This window comes from Rhinolophus sinicus, chromosome 17 (genome assembly GCF_057876585.1).
Source record: "Rhinolophus sinicus isolate RSI-liver-muscle chromosome 17, RSI-T2T, whole genome shotgun sequence".
Taxonomy (NCBI): Eukaryota; Metazoa; Chordata; class Mammalia; order Chiroptera; family Rhinolophidae; genus Rhinolophus; species Rhinolophus sinicus.
The window spans coordinates 27,322,566-27,337,019 of record NC_142517.1 but is presented as its reverse complement, the minus strand read 5'-3'; the positions used below and the strand labels follow the sequence as shown (position 1 = coordinate 27,337,019).

Below are 14,454 nucleotides of genomic sequence, written 5' to 3'. Positions count from 1 at the left end.
GGGGAATGAGAAAGACCCCGAAAGGCTTGTGGCTGACAAAACTGTGGAGTGGGGGCTGCATACAGTTCACCACACCACAACTCCAAACAATGCATACATTGTTTGAAGTCCCGCCTCCCTGCAGAATTCGTGAAATCCTTAGCAGCCTTGCTTGACCAAGGGAAAATGCCTCTATCCTCTTCAGCTTCTGTTCTTTCATTGTCTGGGCAGGTGCGTCTCAACTTGACCATGTCAGGGGGCCACCTGGGGATAGTGTGAAGATGCACATTCTAATTTGGTCGGTCTAGGTGGAGCCTGAGATTCTGCTTCTCCAACAACCTTCCAGGTGGCGCTGCTACTGCTATTTCAGTGACTCCACTTTGAGTAGCAAAAGGCAGGGGCTTTGCACCTTTTGCTCATTTGTTTTCCACGTCCTAGTCTCCCTCATGTCGGTTGAAGGAAAAGTGAGCAAATGACTGAGCGTCTGCATTCAGTGGTCACTTCCCTGTATCAGGGCTTTTAAACTTTATTTTAATTGCAAGGAATTCTCTCTATATATTTGTAATTGCTCAGAATTCAGACATGCAATACAGAGATTTTTAAAATCAACTACTTCCGTATCCCAGTTCTTGTACTCGTATGCTCACACAGCAGGGAGGGTCCCTGTCCTATGGTCCATACTCTGTAGAATGCTGCAGCAGGAGGAGGGACTTTGAGTGGAAAAAGTTATCTTCCAGGTTTGCTATCACCTGCACAAGCTACCTTCTTTCAGTGTCAAATGTCCTCATTGGGCAGCAGCCACCCAAGTTTTACTATTTGACTTTTTCATGCTCATTCTGTATGGACTACACATAATACTTACATAACGCTTTCAGCAATTTGGTGATGCAGTATGAATCCCATTTTTACATGACAACAATGAGATGTGAAGTCATAAAGAGGTTTGCCCCATCCCTAGTAAACAGGATACTGGAGTCATGAACCTAGGTCTTTTCCCTGTAAGCCCACGTTCAGTCCATGCCTCCACAACCATCTCCTTTTGAAACTCCTTTTTAAAACCTTGTGTGAATAAAATAAACCATGGAGTCACTTCATTTCAGCAAAGTTTTCCCACTGGCATTCTGGTCCCCATATCACTGGCCTCCTGCTGGTCTCTGCTCACCCACCAAGCAGGTTAGAGGCACAACCGAGGACCAAGAACCTAGATTATCACTGTCCTTTCCCTTGGTACTCAAGCGTAGTGACCCTGCAGCATTACTCACTGCAGTCCCGAAACAGACGAAAGCACTGTGGAACTGGGGGTGTCATCTCTGTCCTTCTTAGGATGACTTATTACCCAAGAAATTGCCGAAGAGTTAGGAACATAGCATCCTACAAATTCACAGCTCCCATGTGGATTTGATCCATTATGTTCTCCTACTTCTCCTCTAACAAGCTCAAGTCTGCAGAAGTACATATCCTGGACATGGGATCGTAAGCCAAGTTCATCAAACATTAACTGATATTATTTTTCTTTGATTGAAGGAGGCGGGGAGAGAGGCTGCCAATCTCTCATCGCCTGCCAGCTTTATAGTCTCATCCCCCAGCTTAGTGAAAGCAGAGAACTGCCCAAGGGCCAATTTGTTTTGAGGGGAGTCCCACTCACACAAGAGGGAGGTAATTAGACCTCCCCTGGGCAGCCCGAGAGGTATTTTTAAAAACTTTACTTTGGCAACACAGACCAGAAATCATTCAGACTGGAAATCATCTGAGCCTCGTGTAATGTGGCGTGTTGAGTTAAAGCCAAGTTAATATTTAGAGGATTATAGAACTCTGACAAAGACTTCCATAAAATTACCTCTGGAGTTAAAAGTGACAAATGGGAAAGAAATAACAACCCCAGCCCACTGGCCTTCACCTCCACCATCCCCCACAAGTAAACGCACACAGGACCAATGGCTCCACCAGAACTTTCACACTTGGGATGCCGTTCCTTGCTCTAGGAGGAATGCAGAGTTTATCTCTGGAAAACGGCCTTTGTTTTTTGAACAAATTCTCTCCTGTCTTTTTACCTAAATTTAAAAACCAAGAGGAGGAGAAGTGAAGGAGCAGTGAGTGTTTATTATAAACTCGAACTTCTACCTACTATTTCCCGACTTGCCAGCCTGTTGGAACCATAACTTGTCTTAACTCCCTGCCAGCAAAACAGTGTGACAAGCCCTGGTGGACTAATGTCCAGTGACAGAAAGTTCTCTTTCGTCCCTCTTGCAGATTTGGCTGCCTTGGTGACTCTTTATTATGACCCCTGTCCCCTGACTTCTTGTTGTACAAATTTCCATATCATGAAAAAAGAAAGACTGTAGAGAAGAGAAAGTCTTTGTGGTGAGATTTCTATTCATTGGCCTCATACCTAGAGATTACTTTTCTGGCCCACGCATTTTATCGTTGCTTCTTCACGCTTCTTATTTGGTCATTTGCAAATCTCTCTTCTTACTCCCACTCTTGCTTCTAGCTTCTAGCCACATTTGACAGGATGCCTGTATTAATTTTCAGATAAAGAACAAATAATTTTTTAGCGTAAGTATAATCATTTTAGTATAGTATAATACAATTTTAGTACATCCCATTAGGGACATGACTGTTCTTTAAAAAAAAAAATTGTTGTTTATCTGAAATGCAAATTTGGCTGGGTGTTCTGTGTTTTACTTGGTAACCCTACCCAGAGACACCTGCCCTAACCCCTACCCTGTTATGTTGCATAATAATATAATCTGATGTCTATTGACTGCCTATTATGTGCTAGGAACAATGCTTCACCCTGGTTCTGTCATTTCATCTTCCCAACAACCCTATGTGTTAAGTACAGCTATGGTCCCCATTTTATAGATGGGGAAACTGATACAAAGAGTGCAAAAATAAAAGAAAGCTCTCCATAAGTAAGAAAAAAATATTTTAGAAAATCAGAAACTGATCCAATAAAATTATCTAGGGAGATTTACTATAATCATGTGACATTTGAAGGTTTGGGGGAGAAATGCTATTTGTTTTCATGCAGCCCCAAAGGGGCAAGAAGAGACTTGAATTTGGGGAGGGCAGACCCACCAGAGTAAGAAAAGGAACAGTGAGAGAGGGAGCAGAGGAGCCAGAGTAGGTGAGAGGACCATCCAGGAAGCCCCGCAGGACTCACCTGTAGCACGGGTACTGCCCTGACAGACAGGGGAAACAGGCCCCTCTCAGCTGGGTGGGTACTAAATGGCCCCTGAGGCCCCTGAGGCCTGGCTTTAGGGCTCCAGCTCCTAGATGTGGCTGGTGGCCACCAGCTTAGCCCTTGTCCCCAACTCGTGCTGGGGGGCATCCTCAGACAGAGCTCAGGAAGCTGGCAGAGGGTCTCCACTGCTTCTACTGGCCCAAAGAGACTTCTACTGGGAATAAGAGGGCGAGGGAGAAGAACTGGAGGCTGAAACCTCCGTCCCTCCCAGCCTGGGGTGACTGGGGAGGAGCAGCAGCCTCCTTCTGACTCCAGGCCCTCCCAGACCCATAGGAACTAGTAAGGTCTAGTCACTGGGACTGGTCACAGTAACTGGAGGTGGAGGTTGGTCTTTAAAAAAAAAAAAGAGAGAGAGAGAGACAAAAAGGCTCTAGTCTCCTACAAGCTTTCCTTTTTTAAATGTTTTCTTTTTCAATTACAGTTAACATACAATCTTATATTAGTTTCAGGAGTATAGCATAGTGATTAGACATTTATATAACTTAAGGAGTGATCAGCCTGATAAGTCTATTATCCACCTGACACCATACATGGTCATTACAATATTAACGACTATATTCCCTATGCTGTACTTTACATCCCTGTGACTGTTTTTATACCTGGCAGTTTGTACAAGAGGAAGGGATTAAGATATCCTACGAGCTTTACAACAGGAGCTGTGGTCTTAGTAGAGAAAGCCATGGCTTGGCAGGGAGAGATCCAGGAGAATAACTGCCCCGACCCATCTTTTTCCGTCTAATTTCCTACTGGTACTTTCCATTGGCCAAGCCCAACCTCCTTCCCCACAAAAAAGTTCTTATTTTAACTGTTTTTATAACTGAGAGCTTCATGTAAAAAGAGAAAACTGGTAAATTTGTGATAAAATATTCCTCTAACAACTCATATGTTTTGAGATTTAAAAATTTGTATAACACTCAATATCTGATATATGCATATGGGGGTATACTTTGTGCTTTACTAATTTTTAAGTTTTGATAATCTCTATAGAAATTTCTGAAAGAAACTTCAAAAATAAAGGTAGTTTTCATTTTTGAAATGTGATTGGGTTCCAAGGCATCAGAGAAATAATCTTAGTTTTGTGACTATACACAGACTAACATGAACAGAAAATAACTCCCGCCACCCACAGAATATCTCAGCTTGAGAGGGTTCAGTGGATCTTTTAACATTACCCTTGGTAATCATCATGATTTGTAAAATACCATCTAATGATAGCACCATCTTGGTTTCATTTGGAATAGGAAATGAAACCATTTCTGGCCAGAAGATGTCCAAACCTTTCACGTGTTTGTGGGCAGCCAGTGTCATGTATGTGTCAGAAAGAGAAGCATGGTCATGAGTACCCTTTATTCCCATATGCTGATTCTTGAAATCTACTCATACATATTTCAGTCAAGCATGGTATGGATCATAAATTTTCCATTGTAAATGAAAAAAACCATAGGAAGCTTATAAAAAGTATATAAAAATATATTTAAATTTTCTCAGCAATAGCATATGAGACATAAACAATGTCCTGGTTACCTAATGGATGATCTAGTCCCCTTCCCAGCTTGCACCATTAATATCTGTCCCTGGGCTGGACTAACGGGGATTCCCACCACTGAGGACCTAAAACTAAGAACCCTCTCTCAGCCAGCCTCAAAGGCTGCTGATTCAACCCTGTCAACAAACCTTCCCCAGTGATCACCACAGACATGGCCCCAGAATGGGTGGACTGTAACTGAAAAAAAAAAGTGTCACCAGCACTTTTGTCTTGGTTTTCCTTTAAAAAACCACGCCATTAAAAAAAAAAAAAAAAAAAAAAAAAAAAAAAAGTATTTTCTCATCCTTACCTAAGTAACTATGCCAGGTTTACTTTGGTCCTTAGGAGAAAAGAGCCATATGTTTGCAAAAGCCAGGTTGTTTCTGTACGTTTGAGGCCTTTTCCTCAACCTCTAGGAAAAACGCTAAAGAAAATCAAGTAACTACACACAGACAAACCAAGACGGAATCGTTAAGCCGTCTTGGTGAATGGATTTCTAGGGATTATTAACGTCTATGTTTATAAGGACAATATTGATACTAACCCCACATGATATGATTGATAGTGATTGTTAAATAAAAGTTAAAGTAGCTCTAGGCTGGCTCATATTAGAAGGCAGGTTAGGGGAGATAAACGCTGGTTTCTTTTCCATAATCATTCACCACCTTAGTGAGTATCAGAGAGTTATTTCTGTAGCTTGTCCTTAGTTCTTACTCTCTCTAAAACATGGTGTGTGACCTTAGAGGGGTTCCAAAGTTATTCCACAAATAGCCCCTGCCTTGACGGAGGTAATTTTAATGACCCATGGAATGTTTGATAGCTTCTGCCATAAAAGATATTTAGAACTATTAATCTCATTCATGGGAAACCTCTTCCATCCCACCTTTTATCATTCAGAAAGATGTTTCTTGCTTTGTACGATGAAAGAGTCACACCGATTTCCATAAAATTAACAAAGCCATGAGTTTACACAGTCCATTTGAAATGTTCTTATTCTAGCAATTTCAGTACCAACAGATCGTGCGTGTAAATGTTCTAGAAAATGTCTGGCATGAGTTTCATATGAAAGGCATGTTTTTGGAATGCAGAATAAGAATATGGTCAGTGAGCATAAAAACTGCTTTTTATTCTCTGAACCCTTCAAAGGCATTTCTAATACAAAGTTGACATAAACACCAATGTTTCTAAACTTCTGGCAGAATAAGGTATAGAAACAATTTCAAAGATTTGTGTTCATAGTTGTTACTCAATAAATATTTGTTAAGTAACTAACAAAAAAATTATCAGGTAAGGTTTTCAGTTCTGAATAAAAGGCAGTTAGAGAGTAATGCTGCTCTAAAGAGTATATGTAACCAGCGTCTAATGCAATGATTTTTATTCCTTTAGTAGAAAAACCAGCACTGAAATCGAATTCCCTGAGAAGCTAGAAGGAACCAAGCTCACCATATCTGAAAATGAAGACCATGAAAAGCTCCAAGTTAAAATACAGGCTTTTGAAGATAAAATAAATGCTGAGAGCAATACCCCTGGCTCTATCAGAAGATATAGTTTGGGCCAAGTTTCCAAGGAAGAAAGAAAAGACATTAGATTTAACAGGTATAAATTTTGTTTCGCTGGTTTTTTAATGTATGTGATTCCTATTTGCTGTTAGTTTTGTTATCACACTCTTATGGGGTAGTTTTTAAATATCTTTTACCGGTAGCCACCCAAAGTTCTTTTTGTGAATGAAATGATGAAATGTCATCCACAATGCGTTCATTATCCAAAGAAACTTACTCTTTTAAAAGGAGAATACAAATGGAAAATAAGCCTATGGTTTATTTAAAAAAAAAAAAAAAACACTTCTAAAATTCTATAGATGTGCTAATATTGAGAATGATACTTATCAAAAGCTTCTCTTGATTTCTAACGAAAAATCTGAAGCAAAAGCAGAAAAAGGAATATAAATATGTAAGTCCACTATTTTCCAGGCAGTTTTGCCATGAAATTGATTTTTAAATCTTTGTTTTGGGAGGGGGCCTAGATCTGTAAAAGTTTGGCTTATTACATAATTTGGTGGTCTATGTTTTATAAAACCTGTTAACAGCACTGATTTTAGATTTCACATTGTAGAGGGAGGAACTTTTGCCCCAGTGTTATTCTTCTTTATTTTCCTTCTCAGTGAATGGTATCTCCACTTCTTGACCGTCTCAACCTTCTCTTTATATTATAGGTCAAAGAGTTTGGCTTTGCACACTGTGCTGACAAAGGGCCTGAGTTCAGATGATGAAGAGCTTGTTGAGAGTGGAGATATACCAGCCAGCATCTCTCTTTCAGAAATAGACCCACTTAGCCAAGGCCATGACAAGTCACCCTTTAAGCTAGACCCTGACAGATCACCGCTGGGAAATTCTTCAGTTTCACACCCAAGTATTCTACACATAGAATCAGAGAATTTGCCAGAAATGGTAAAAGAAAACTGCCAGGAAGAAACTCCAGAGACAACTCCAAGACCTGTAGAATACCAAGATAAGCTCTGCTTGCACTTAAGGGAGAACCTCAGTAAAGTGAAAGCATATGCTGTGGAAATCAGAAAGAAGATTCCAGTGCCTGATCAGTGTACCATTGAAGGTAAGTGCTCTGAACTCCCTAAACTTGAGAGATTTCAGACATCACTGAAAAAAGAAATTCTTAAGTGACATAAATTGCCAAACCCTTTTCTGGATCTTTTGCAAAATAGATCATTTTGAAAACACCCTTACATTATTTTAATTGTTTTTTTAATTATTATTATTCCAGTAAGGTCAATAATCTTTTTGATTCCTGTCTGAATCTACTTAGGTGCTTTAATCTACTAACTCTAACTTTTTTTTCAAACCTTAAGATGCATTGTTTCTGGTTCTCTGTTCCTAGCATTCAGGAAAATGCTGGAAAGGGGTCTGTGGCCCCCAAAACAGGTTCTAGGGTAGTGGTTCAGCCAGAGGCATTTTTCCATCCACATGATCATGTAAGAGGGCCATGCACAGAACTGAATTCTAAGGGATCTTTTTTTCCCCCACTCATTCAATAAGCACTTATGAAGCTCCTACTGTGTGCCACGTGCTGTGTAACGATTCAGCTTTGTATGAGATTCATCTATGACCCAAACAGATACAATCCCTGACATCTTGGAAATTAGAGTATAGAAAGAAAAGGGCAAAGCTATTTTCAGGCAGTGATAGAGGTCAGGAGCCAGTGAAAATGTGAGCTAATCAGAAAACAAAGTAAAAAAAAAGGAGGGCAGGGGCCAAGACTTCCCCTGTGTGCATACATAAAGGAGGAGCCCAAAACCTCAGGAACATTTTAAGCAACGATGGGATCAGTAACGATGTCTTGCCAAGCTGTGTTGAAGATGAGTTCAAAAGGAGTAAGGACTATTGATCACGTCTTTATTTACAATTTCGATATTTTGTTCATCATGGACTTTTTGCATTAATTTTGATTTTTAAAAATATTATTTATCTTGAGTACTAAATTTCCTGGTGCTCCCTTACATTTTGTCTGGCTCTGGTCTGGCCCTGGGAAAGATGATGGGTTTGAGACACAGGTACTAAAAATGGCAGAGTGGCCCGGGGCAGGCTCACCCTTCTGGTAGTGGGTTACACAAGTTTGGATGATCCAAAGGCACTGTCGGGCTTATTAGACCATTCTACAAATGTTCTTAGGCAACAGCCGTGTTCTTCCCTGGAGATTTAGATGAAGGTCCTAGTCCTCTCTTGGGACATGACATCTTTGCACAAGCTACAACCATCATTGAAAAGCCAAGCAACCCACCTTTCAGAAAGAAACATAGCTAAAGGATAGTGAATCCAATTCATATTCACCCGTCTACTGACTATCACCCTCTTCTAGAGTTTTCCTACTTTACTTGCTCTCCTGTCTCCCACTCCGTATCAGAGGAAAGAACATAATCTCATGTTAACAAAAAGAAAGGGTGTAGGGTTCAAGGGTTTGGTAATGATAAGTATTATTTAGTATGTCTGTATAGAATCTGACATTTTCAAAGGTGTTTACATTAATTTATTGATTAGCCTTATTAAAACTTTTTTTCAATGGTGACACTAAAAGTGATATTGTTCATATTCAATATAAGTTTTGGATAATTAAGTATACCAAGACTTGGGAACAGCTAAAATCAATAAAATTCAATGGACAAACTCTTTACAATTGTTAGTTTCAGTAATAACCTATGTTTTAAATGTAGAGGTTGAAGAATTTAATATAACAGAGGTTAAGCAAATTTTCCTGTTTGACAGAGGAAGTCTGTAGCAAATATAAAGCCTGCCACATTTCCAACTACTGGAATAGTTTATGGTTTTTGTTTTAAGTTTAGCCAAAAACATTGAAGATATACTATACAGTGAGTTATAATCTTGTGAGAATGTGAAGAAATCCTGCAGAGTTATTTCAAGCATCTAGTTGTCAAAAACACATGATATTTCTTATTGCCTTGAATTATTCTGGGAATTTGAGAGTTAACTAGGTGACTTGGGTTTTTTTTTTTTCAAACTATTGAATGAATCTATCATATATATATATATTCTCTTTTGATGTTTCCACCAAGAATAACCTAGAACTGAGTATGTATTTTTAAGTTGACACTTTGGAATTCATTCATATTTTTGTAATTTCCTGGATGTTCCCAAGAAATTCCTTGCACAGATATATGTGTGAGGGATAGAAGATTTATATGACTCACTGTAAATACATCCACCAAGAAAGGCCTCATGCTGACTGCAGGGGACATGTTGTTATTATTTCAATGATTGTGTAAACCATTCAGCAAAATGCCGGCAGTCATCTGGCTGACACAATTTTGCTTGTTCTCATGAGTTCACTCAGCTCAACAGTATCGTGTCTTTCCTTAAAAATTTCCTGAAGAAAGATTTAGGCTTAGAAACTGTGTTATATTGAATGTGTTGTTAGTACATAATGTTTTGTTGGGATTTGGTCTTTCTTGTTAAATTATGCAAGGTGATCAAGAAACAGAGGGAGAAGTATGAAGACCACTTCCACAACACTGAAATTAAAAAACACAAATAGCCAGCAGGAAACAAGAACAACAAAGCATTAAGAATAATTTTAGACTTATGTTACAAAGTCCATACTATAAAAACGTGACAAAACAACCCTTTAAAGAAATTCTTTTGGTATTGGTTTGAATTGTATGCAAAACTGATATTCAACTTCCTTATTTTGACCTTAAAAAATGGTTCAACCTAACACTTCAGTAATAAACTGTGTTGAAGGAACAGGTACCTCACTAATTACGATACAGCAGAAATCAGTGTGTAGTGAATCAAGGTCACAAATAGCATTCTCACCCCAGTCATCCGTCTTATTTTTGCATGATATTGATCACACTGGGGAAAGGCAATGGAGTGTTACGAGATCAGCACAAATCTATCATCATGTCTGGAAAAATTGTCAAACCCCAAGTCTTTTTTATAAAGATTTTTATTAAAAATATAGCTAACATACAATATTATATTAGTTTCAGGTGTACACCATAGTTATTCAACATTTGTATACATAAAGCAGTGATCACCATGATAAGTCCAGCAATATCTGACACCGTACCACGATATCACAATATTGCTGACTATATTCCCCATGCTTGTACATTACATCCCCATGACTTATCTGTTTTATATACCTGGAAATATGGACCTCTTAGTCCCCTTCCCCATTCCCAAACTTTTTAAAATTACCAATTATAGTTGACACTCAATATTATTTTATATTATTTTCAGGTATACGGCATAGTGGTTAGACACATATAATCTAAGAAGTGATCCTCCTGACTACTCTATACCCACCTAGCACTACACATAGTTATTACCATATTATTGACTACATTCCCTATGCTTTACTTTACATCCCCGTGACTGTTTTCTAACTACCAATTTGTACTTTTCAATCCCTTCACCTTTTTCACCCTATACCCAACCCCCTCCCATCTACCACCCCAACAAATCTAGTACCCATCTGACACCGTACATAGTTCCAATAGGAACATTATTGACTATGTTCCTAATGCTATACCTTACATCTCCATAACTATGTATCAGCCAATTTGTACTTCTTAATCCCTTCCCCTTCTTTCACCCACATCCTCCCTCCCCCTCCCATAAGGCAACCATCAAAATGTTTTCTGTACCTATGAGTTTGTTTCTGTTTTGTTTGCTAATTTTGTTCTTAGATTCCATACATAAATGAAATCACATTGCATCTATCTCTCTCTGTCTGACACACTCCACTCAGCACAACACCCTCCAGGTCCATCCATACCACTGCAGATGGCAAGAACACATTCCCTTCCATGGCCCAGCAATATTCCATTGTATATGAGTATGTACCACCTCCTCTTTATCCATTCATGCATCCACAGACACCCAGGCTGCCTCCACACCTTGGCCATTGTAAACAATGCTGCAATGAACATATGGATGCATATGTCCCCTCGAAATAGCATTTTAGATTTCTTCAGATAAATATCCTGAAGTGGGATTTCTGGGTATTTCATTGTCTCTTCTTATAGCCTTTGCTTTAAAGTCTATTTTGTCTGATATAAGTATTGCAACGCCAGCTTTTTGGGTTTTTTGTGGGGTTTTTTTTTCATTTCCATTTTCATGAAATATTTTTTCCATCCCTTTACTTTCTGTCTGTGTGTGTCTTTCAATCTGAAGAGAGTCTCTTGTGGGCAGCCTATGTAAGGGTTTTGTTTTCTTATCTATTCAGCCCTCCTATGTGTTTTGATTGGAGCATTTAATCCATTTATATTGAAAGAAATTGTTGCTAGATATGGAGCTATTGCCATTTTATTATTCATAATTCTGATCTTTTTTATTTCCATCTTCAAAAAGTTCCTCTAACATTCCTTGTAATACTGGATTGGTGGTGATGAACTCCTTTAGCTTTTTCTTGTCTGGAAGCTCTTTATCTGTCCTTTGATTTTAAATGATGGCCTTGCTGGGTAGAGTAGTCTTTGTTGTATGTAGGTCCTTGCTTTTCATGACTTTGAGAATTTCCTGCCAATCCCTTCTAGTCCGCAAAGTTTCTGCTGAGAAATTAGCTGACAGTCTTATGGGGGCTCCATTATAAGTTACTAGTTGCCTTTCTCTTGCTGCTTTTCAGATTCTCTCTTTGTCTTTAACCTTTGCCATTTTAATTATAATGTGTCTTGGTGTGGGCCTCTCTGGGTTCATCCTGTTTGGGACTCTGCACTACCTGGATTTATATGTCTATTTCCTTCACCAGGTTAGGAAAGTTTTCAGTCATTATTTCTTCAAATAGGTTCTCATTCTCTTGCTTTTTCTCTTGTCCTTCTGGAGCCCCTATGATGTGAATATTGTTATGCTTGATGCTGTTCCAGAGGCCTCTTAAACTATCCTCATTTTTTTTTTAATCTTTTTTTCTTTTTGCTGTTCCAATTTGGTGTTTTCTGCTACCTTGTCCTCCAAATCGCTGATTCAATCCTATGCTTCATGTTAGTCTGCTGGTGATTCCTTCTAGTATAGTCTTCATTTCAGTTATTGTGTTCTTCACTTCTGACTGGTTCTTTTTTATGGTTTCTATGTCCTTTCTTATGCTTGCTACTGTGTTTCTATCTCTTTGTTGAAGTTTCACTAAGTTCCTTGAGCATCCTTATAACCATTGTTTTGAACTCTGTCTCTGGAAAGTTGCTTGCCTCCATTTTGTTTAGTTCTTTTTCTGGAGTTTCTCCTTTTCTTTAATTTGGGACATACTTCTTTGTTTCCTGATTTTGGCTGCCTCTGTGTGTTTTTTTCTATATATTAAGGAGATCTTCTCTGTCTCCCCATCTTGCCGAGTGGCCTTATGTAGTAGGTGTCCTGTGGGGCCCAGTGGCACAGTCTCCCTGGTCACCTTAGCCAGATGCTCCAAGAGTTTCCCATTTGTGTGCTCTCCTGTTATAGCTGAGCCTTGATTGCTATTGGCATGTCAGTGTGTGGGATTGACCCTCACGCTGACTGGCTGTGGGTTTTGCCATGTCCACAGCTTATGGGCTGCTGTGTGGGAGGCGTAACCCACTGAGTGGGATTTGCCCCAGTGGGCTATGATGATTGTCGAGACAACCCTTTATGTGTGCTACTTGTGGGGCTAATTGGGTGGTGCTATGCTGCAGTCTAAAGCAAATCTCTGAGTATGTTGGTTCTGGGACCCCTTGGGAGGGGCTCTGGTGCAGGACCAATTAACCCACTATCTATAATTGCCCAGGGCCTACTAGTAGGAGATACAAAATGATCCACAGGTTTTCGCTTCCTGTGCTAAACCTAGAGGCACATGGGAGAGGCCACACAGTGAACTGAGGATGGCTGCCACCAGTACCAGGTTCAGGATAACTCTGCAAAACGCCAAAACACCCCTAAGCCTGCTGTCACCTGCCAGCTCCCTTAAGGTTCAGCCACTGATAAAGCCTCGTGTGGTACGTGAGTTGGGTGAGGCAGGGTCTCTAGGGAGTCACTAGAGTAGGAAGTGTTGTGGTCACCAGACTCTGGTTTAGACTCTGGTTTGTTGCCAGTGCTGAGCATGGAGCTACTCAGCAAAAGCCTCAGAACACACCAAGGCCAGTCACCACCTGCCTGGGGCCCATTGACTCTGATAAGTTTCTAAGAAATAGTGCAATGCAGGAGGGGCTGGCTGCTTATGGAGAAAGTGCATCCAGCTGTGCATGAGTTAGATGTGGTGAGGTCCCAGCTGAGTACGCAGGGTGGAGCAGCAGAGCTCACCAGGCCAATCAGATTCAGATTTGGCCTGTGGGGGCAGGTTCAACATAAGAAAGATGGCGTCTGCCTGCTTGCTGCACAGGAGAAGGGCTCCTCGCTGGGAAAATGCCAACTGTCTTCCAGTCCTCCCCCTGTTGCTACACCCCTCAGTCTGCTCCCCGTATGTCTCAGAGCCCCTCCCAAGTCACCACCCCTCCGCTGGAGCCCAAGGTAAGTGCCTCTGGGTGAGCGAGTCTGTGCACCGGCTATTTAAGAGGATGTCTGGGTTTCCCACAGCCTTCCATCCCACCCGAACGGTCAGAATCCCCACTGTTTTTCACAGCCAGATGTTGTGGGGGCTCCTCTTTCTGGCACCAGTACTCTGGGCTGGGGAGGCTGGTATGGGGGTTAAGGTCCCTCACTCCTCCAAGGGGAACCTCCACAGCCGAGATAGCCCTCCTGATTTTCAACCACCACAGAGCAGTTTGGGAACCATTTTGCATCTCTACCCCTCTGACCAGTCTCAACGTGGCTTCTTTTGTATATTTTTAGTTATAAGACTTCTGTTTGCTAGACTTGAGATGGTTCTCCAGGTTATTGTTCTGTAATTTAGTTGTAATGTTAATGTATTCACGGAAGCACAGTGTTTATCTACTCCGCCATCTTGGATCTCTAATCAAACCCCAAGTCTTATTGAGGTTGGGTTGGGTCAGCAGTGTCATTCTGGGTATAAAAGAGCCTGTTATTCCCAAGTCAGTCATTTTCTCCTGGGCCTTAGAGGCCTCTGGCACTGGTGCAGGTTTGCCAACCATTGCAAGTTATGCATTCATATGTAAAGCAATGATCTAATATCACTGCCTGATTATATTTACATACAAGACCAAAGGAATCTAGTTCATCTGCCAAAGGGCATGTTAAAAAATCTGAATCACTGGTATTCATTTATGTGAACAAAAATG

The 14,454-nt window shown here is 40.4% G+C and overlaps 1 protein-coding gene across 6 annotated transcripts in view; it reads left to right on the top strand.

Moving 5' to 3' along the window:
* The window catches only part of VEPH1 (ventricular zone expressed PH domain containing 1), a 208,538-nt gene that overhangs the window by 111,864 nt on the left and 82,220 nt on the right, over nt 1-14,454 (top strand). For 5 of the 6 annotated variants that reach the window (XM_088793803.1, XM_019732040.3, XM_088793804.1 and 2 more), the window contains 2 exons: nt 6,138-6,347; nt 6,964-7,361. In XM_088793803.1, the coding sequence (XP_088649929.1) occupies nt 6,138-6,347; nt 6,964-7,361 (608 nt within the window). The remainder of the gene's footprint in view (nt 1-6,137; nt 6,348-6,963; nt 7,362-14,454) is intronic. The other variant, XM_074326922.2, reaches the window with a different exon arrangement.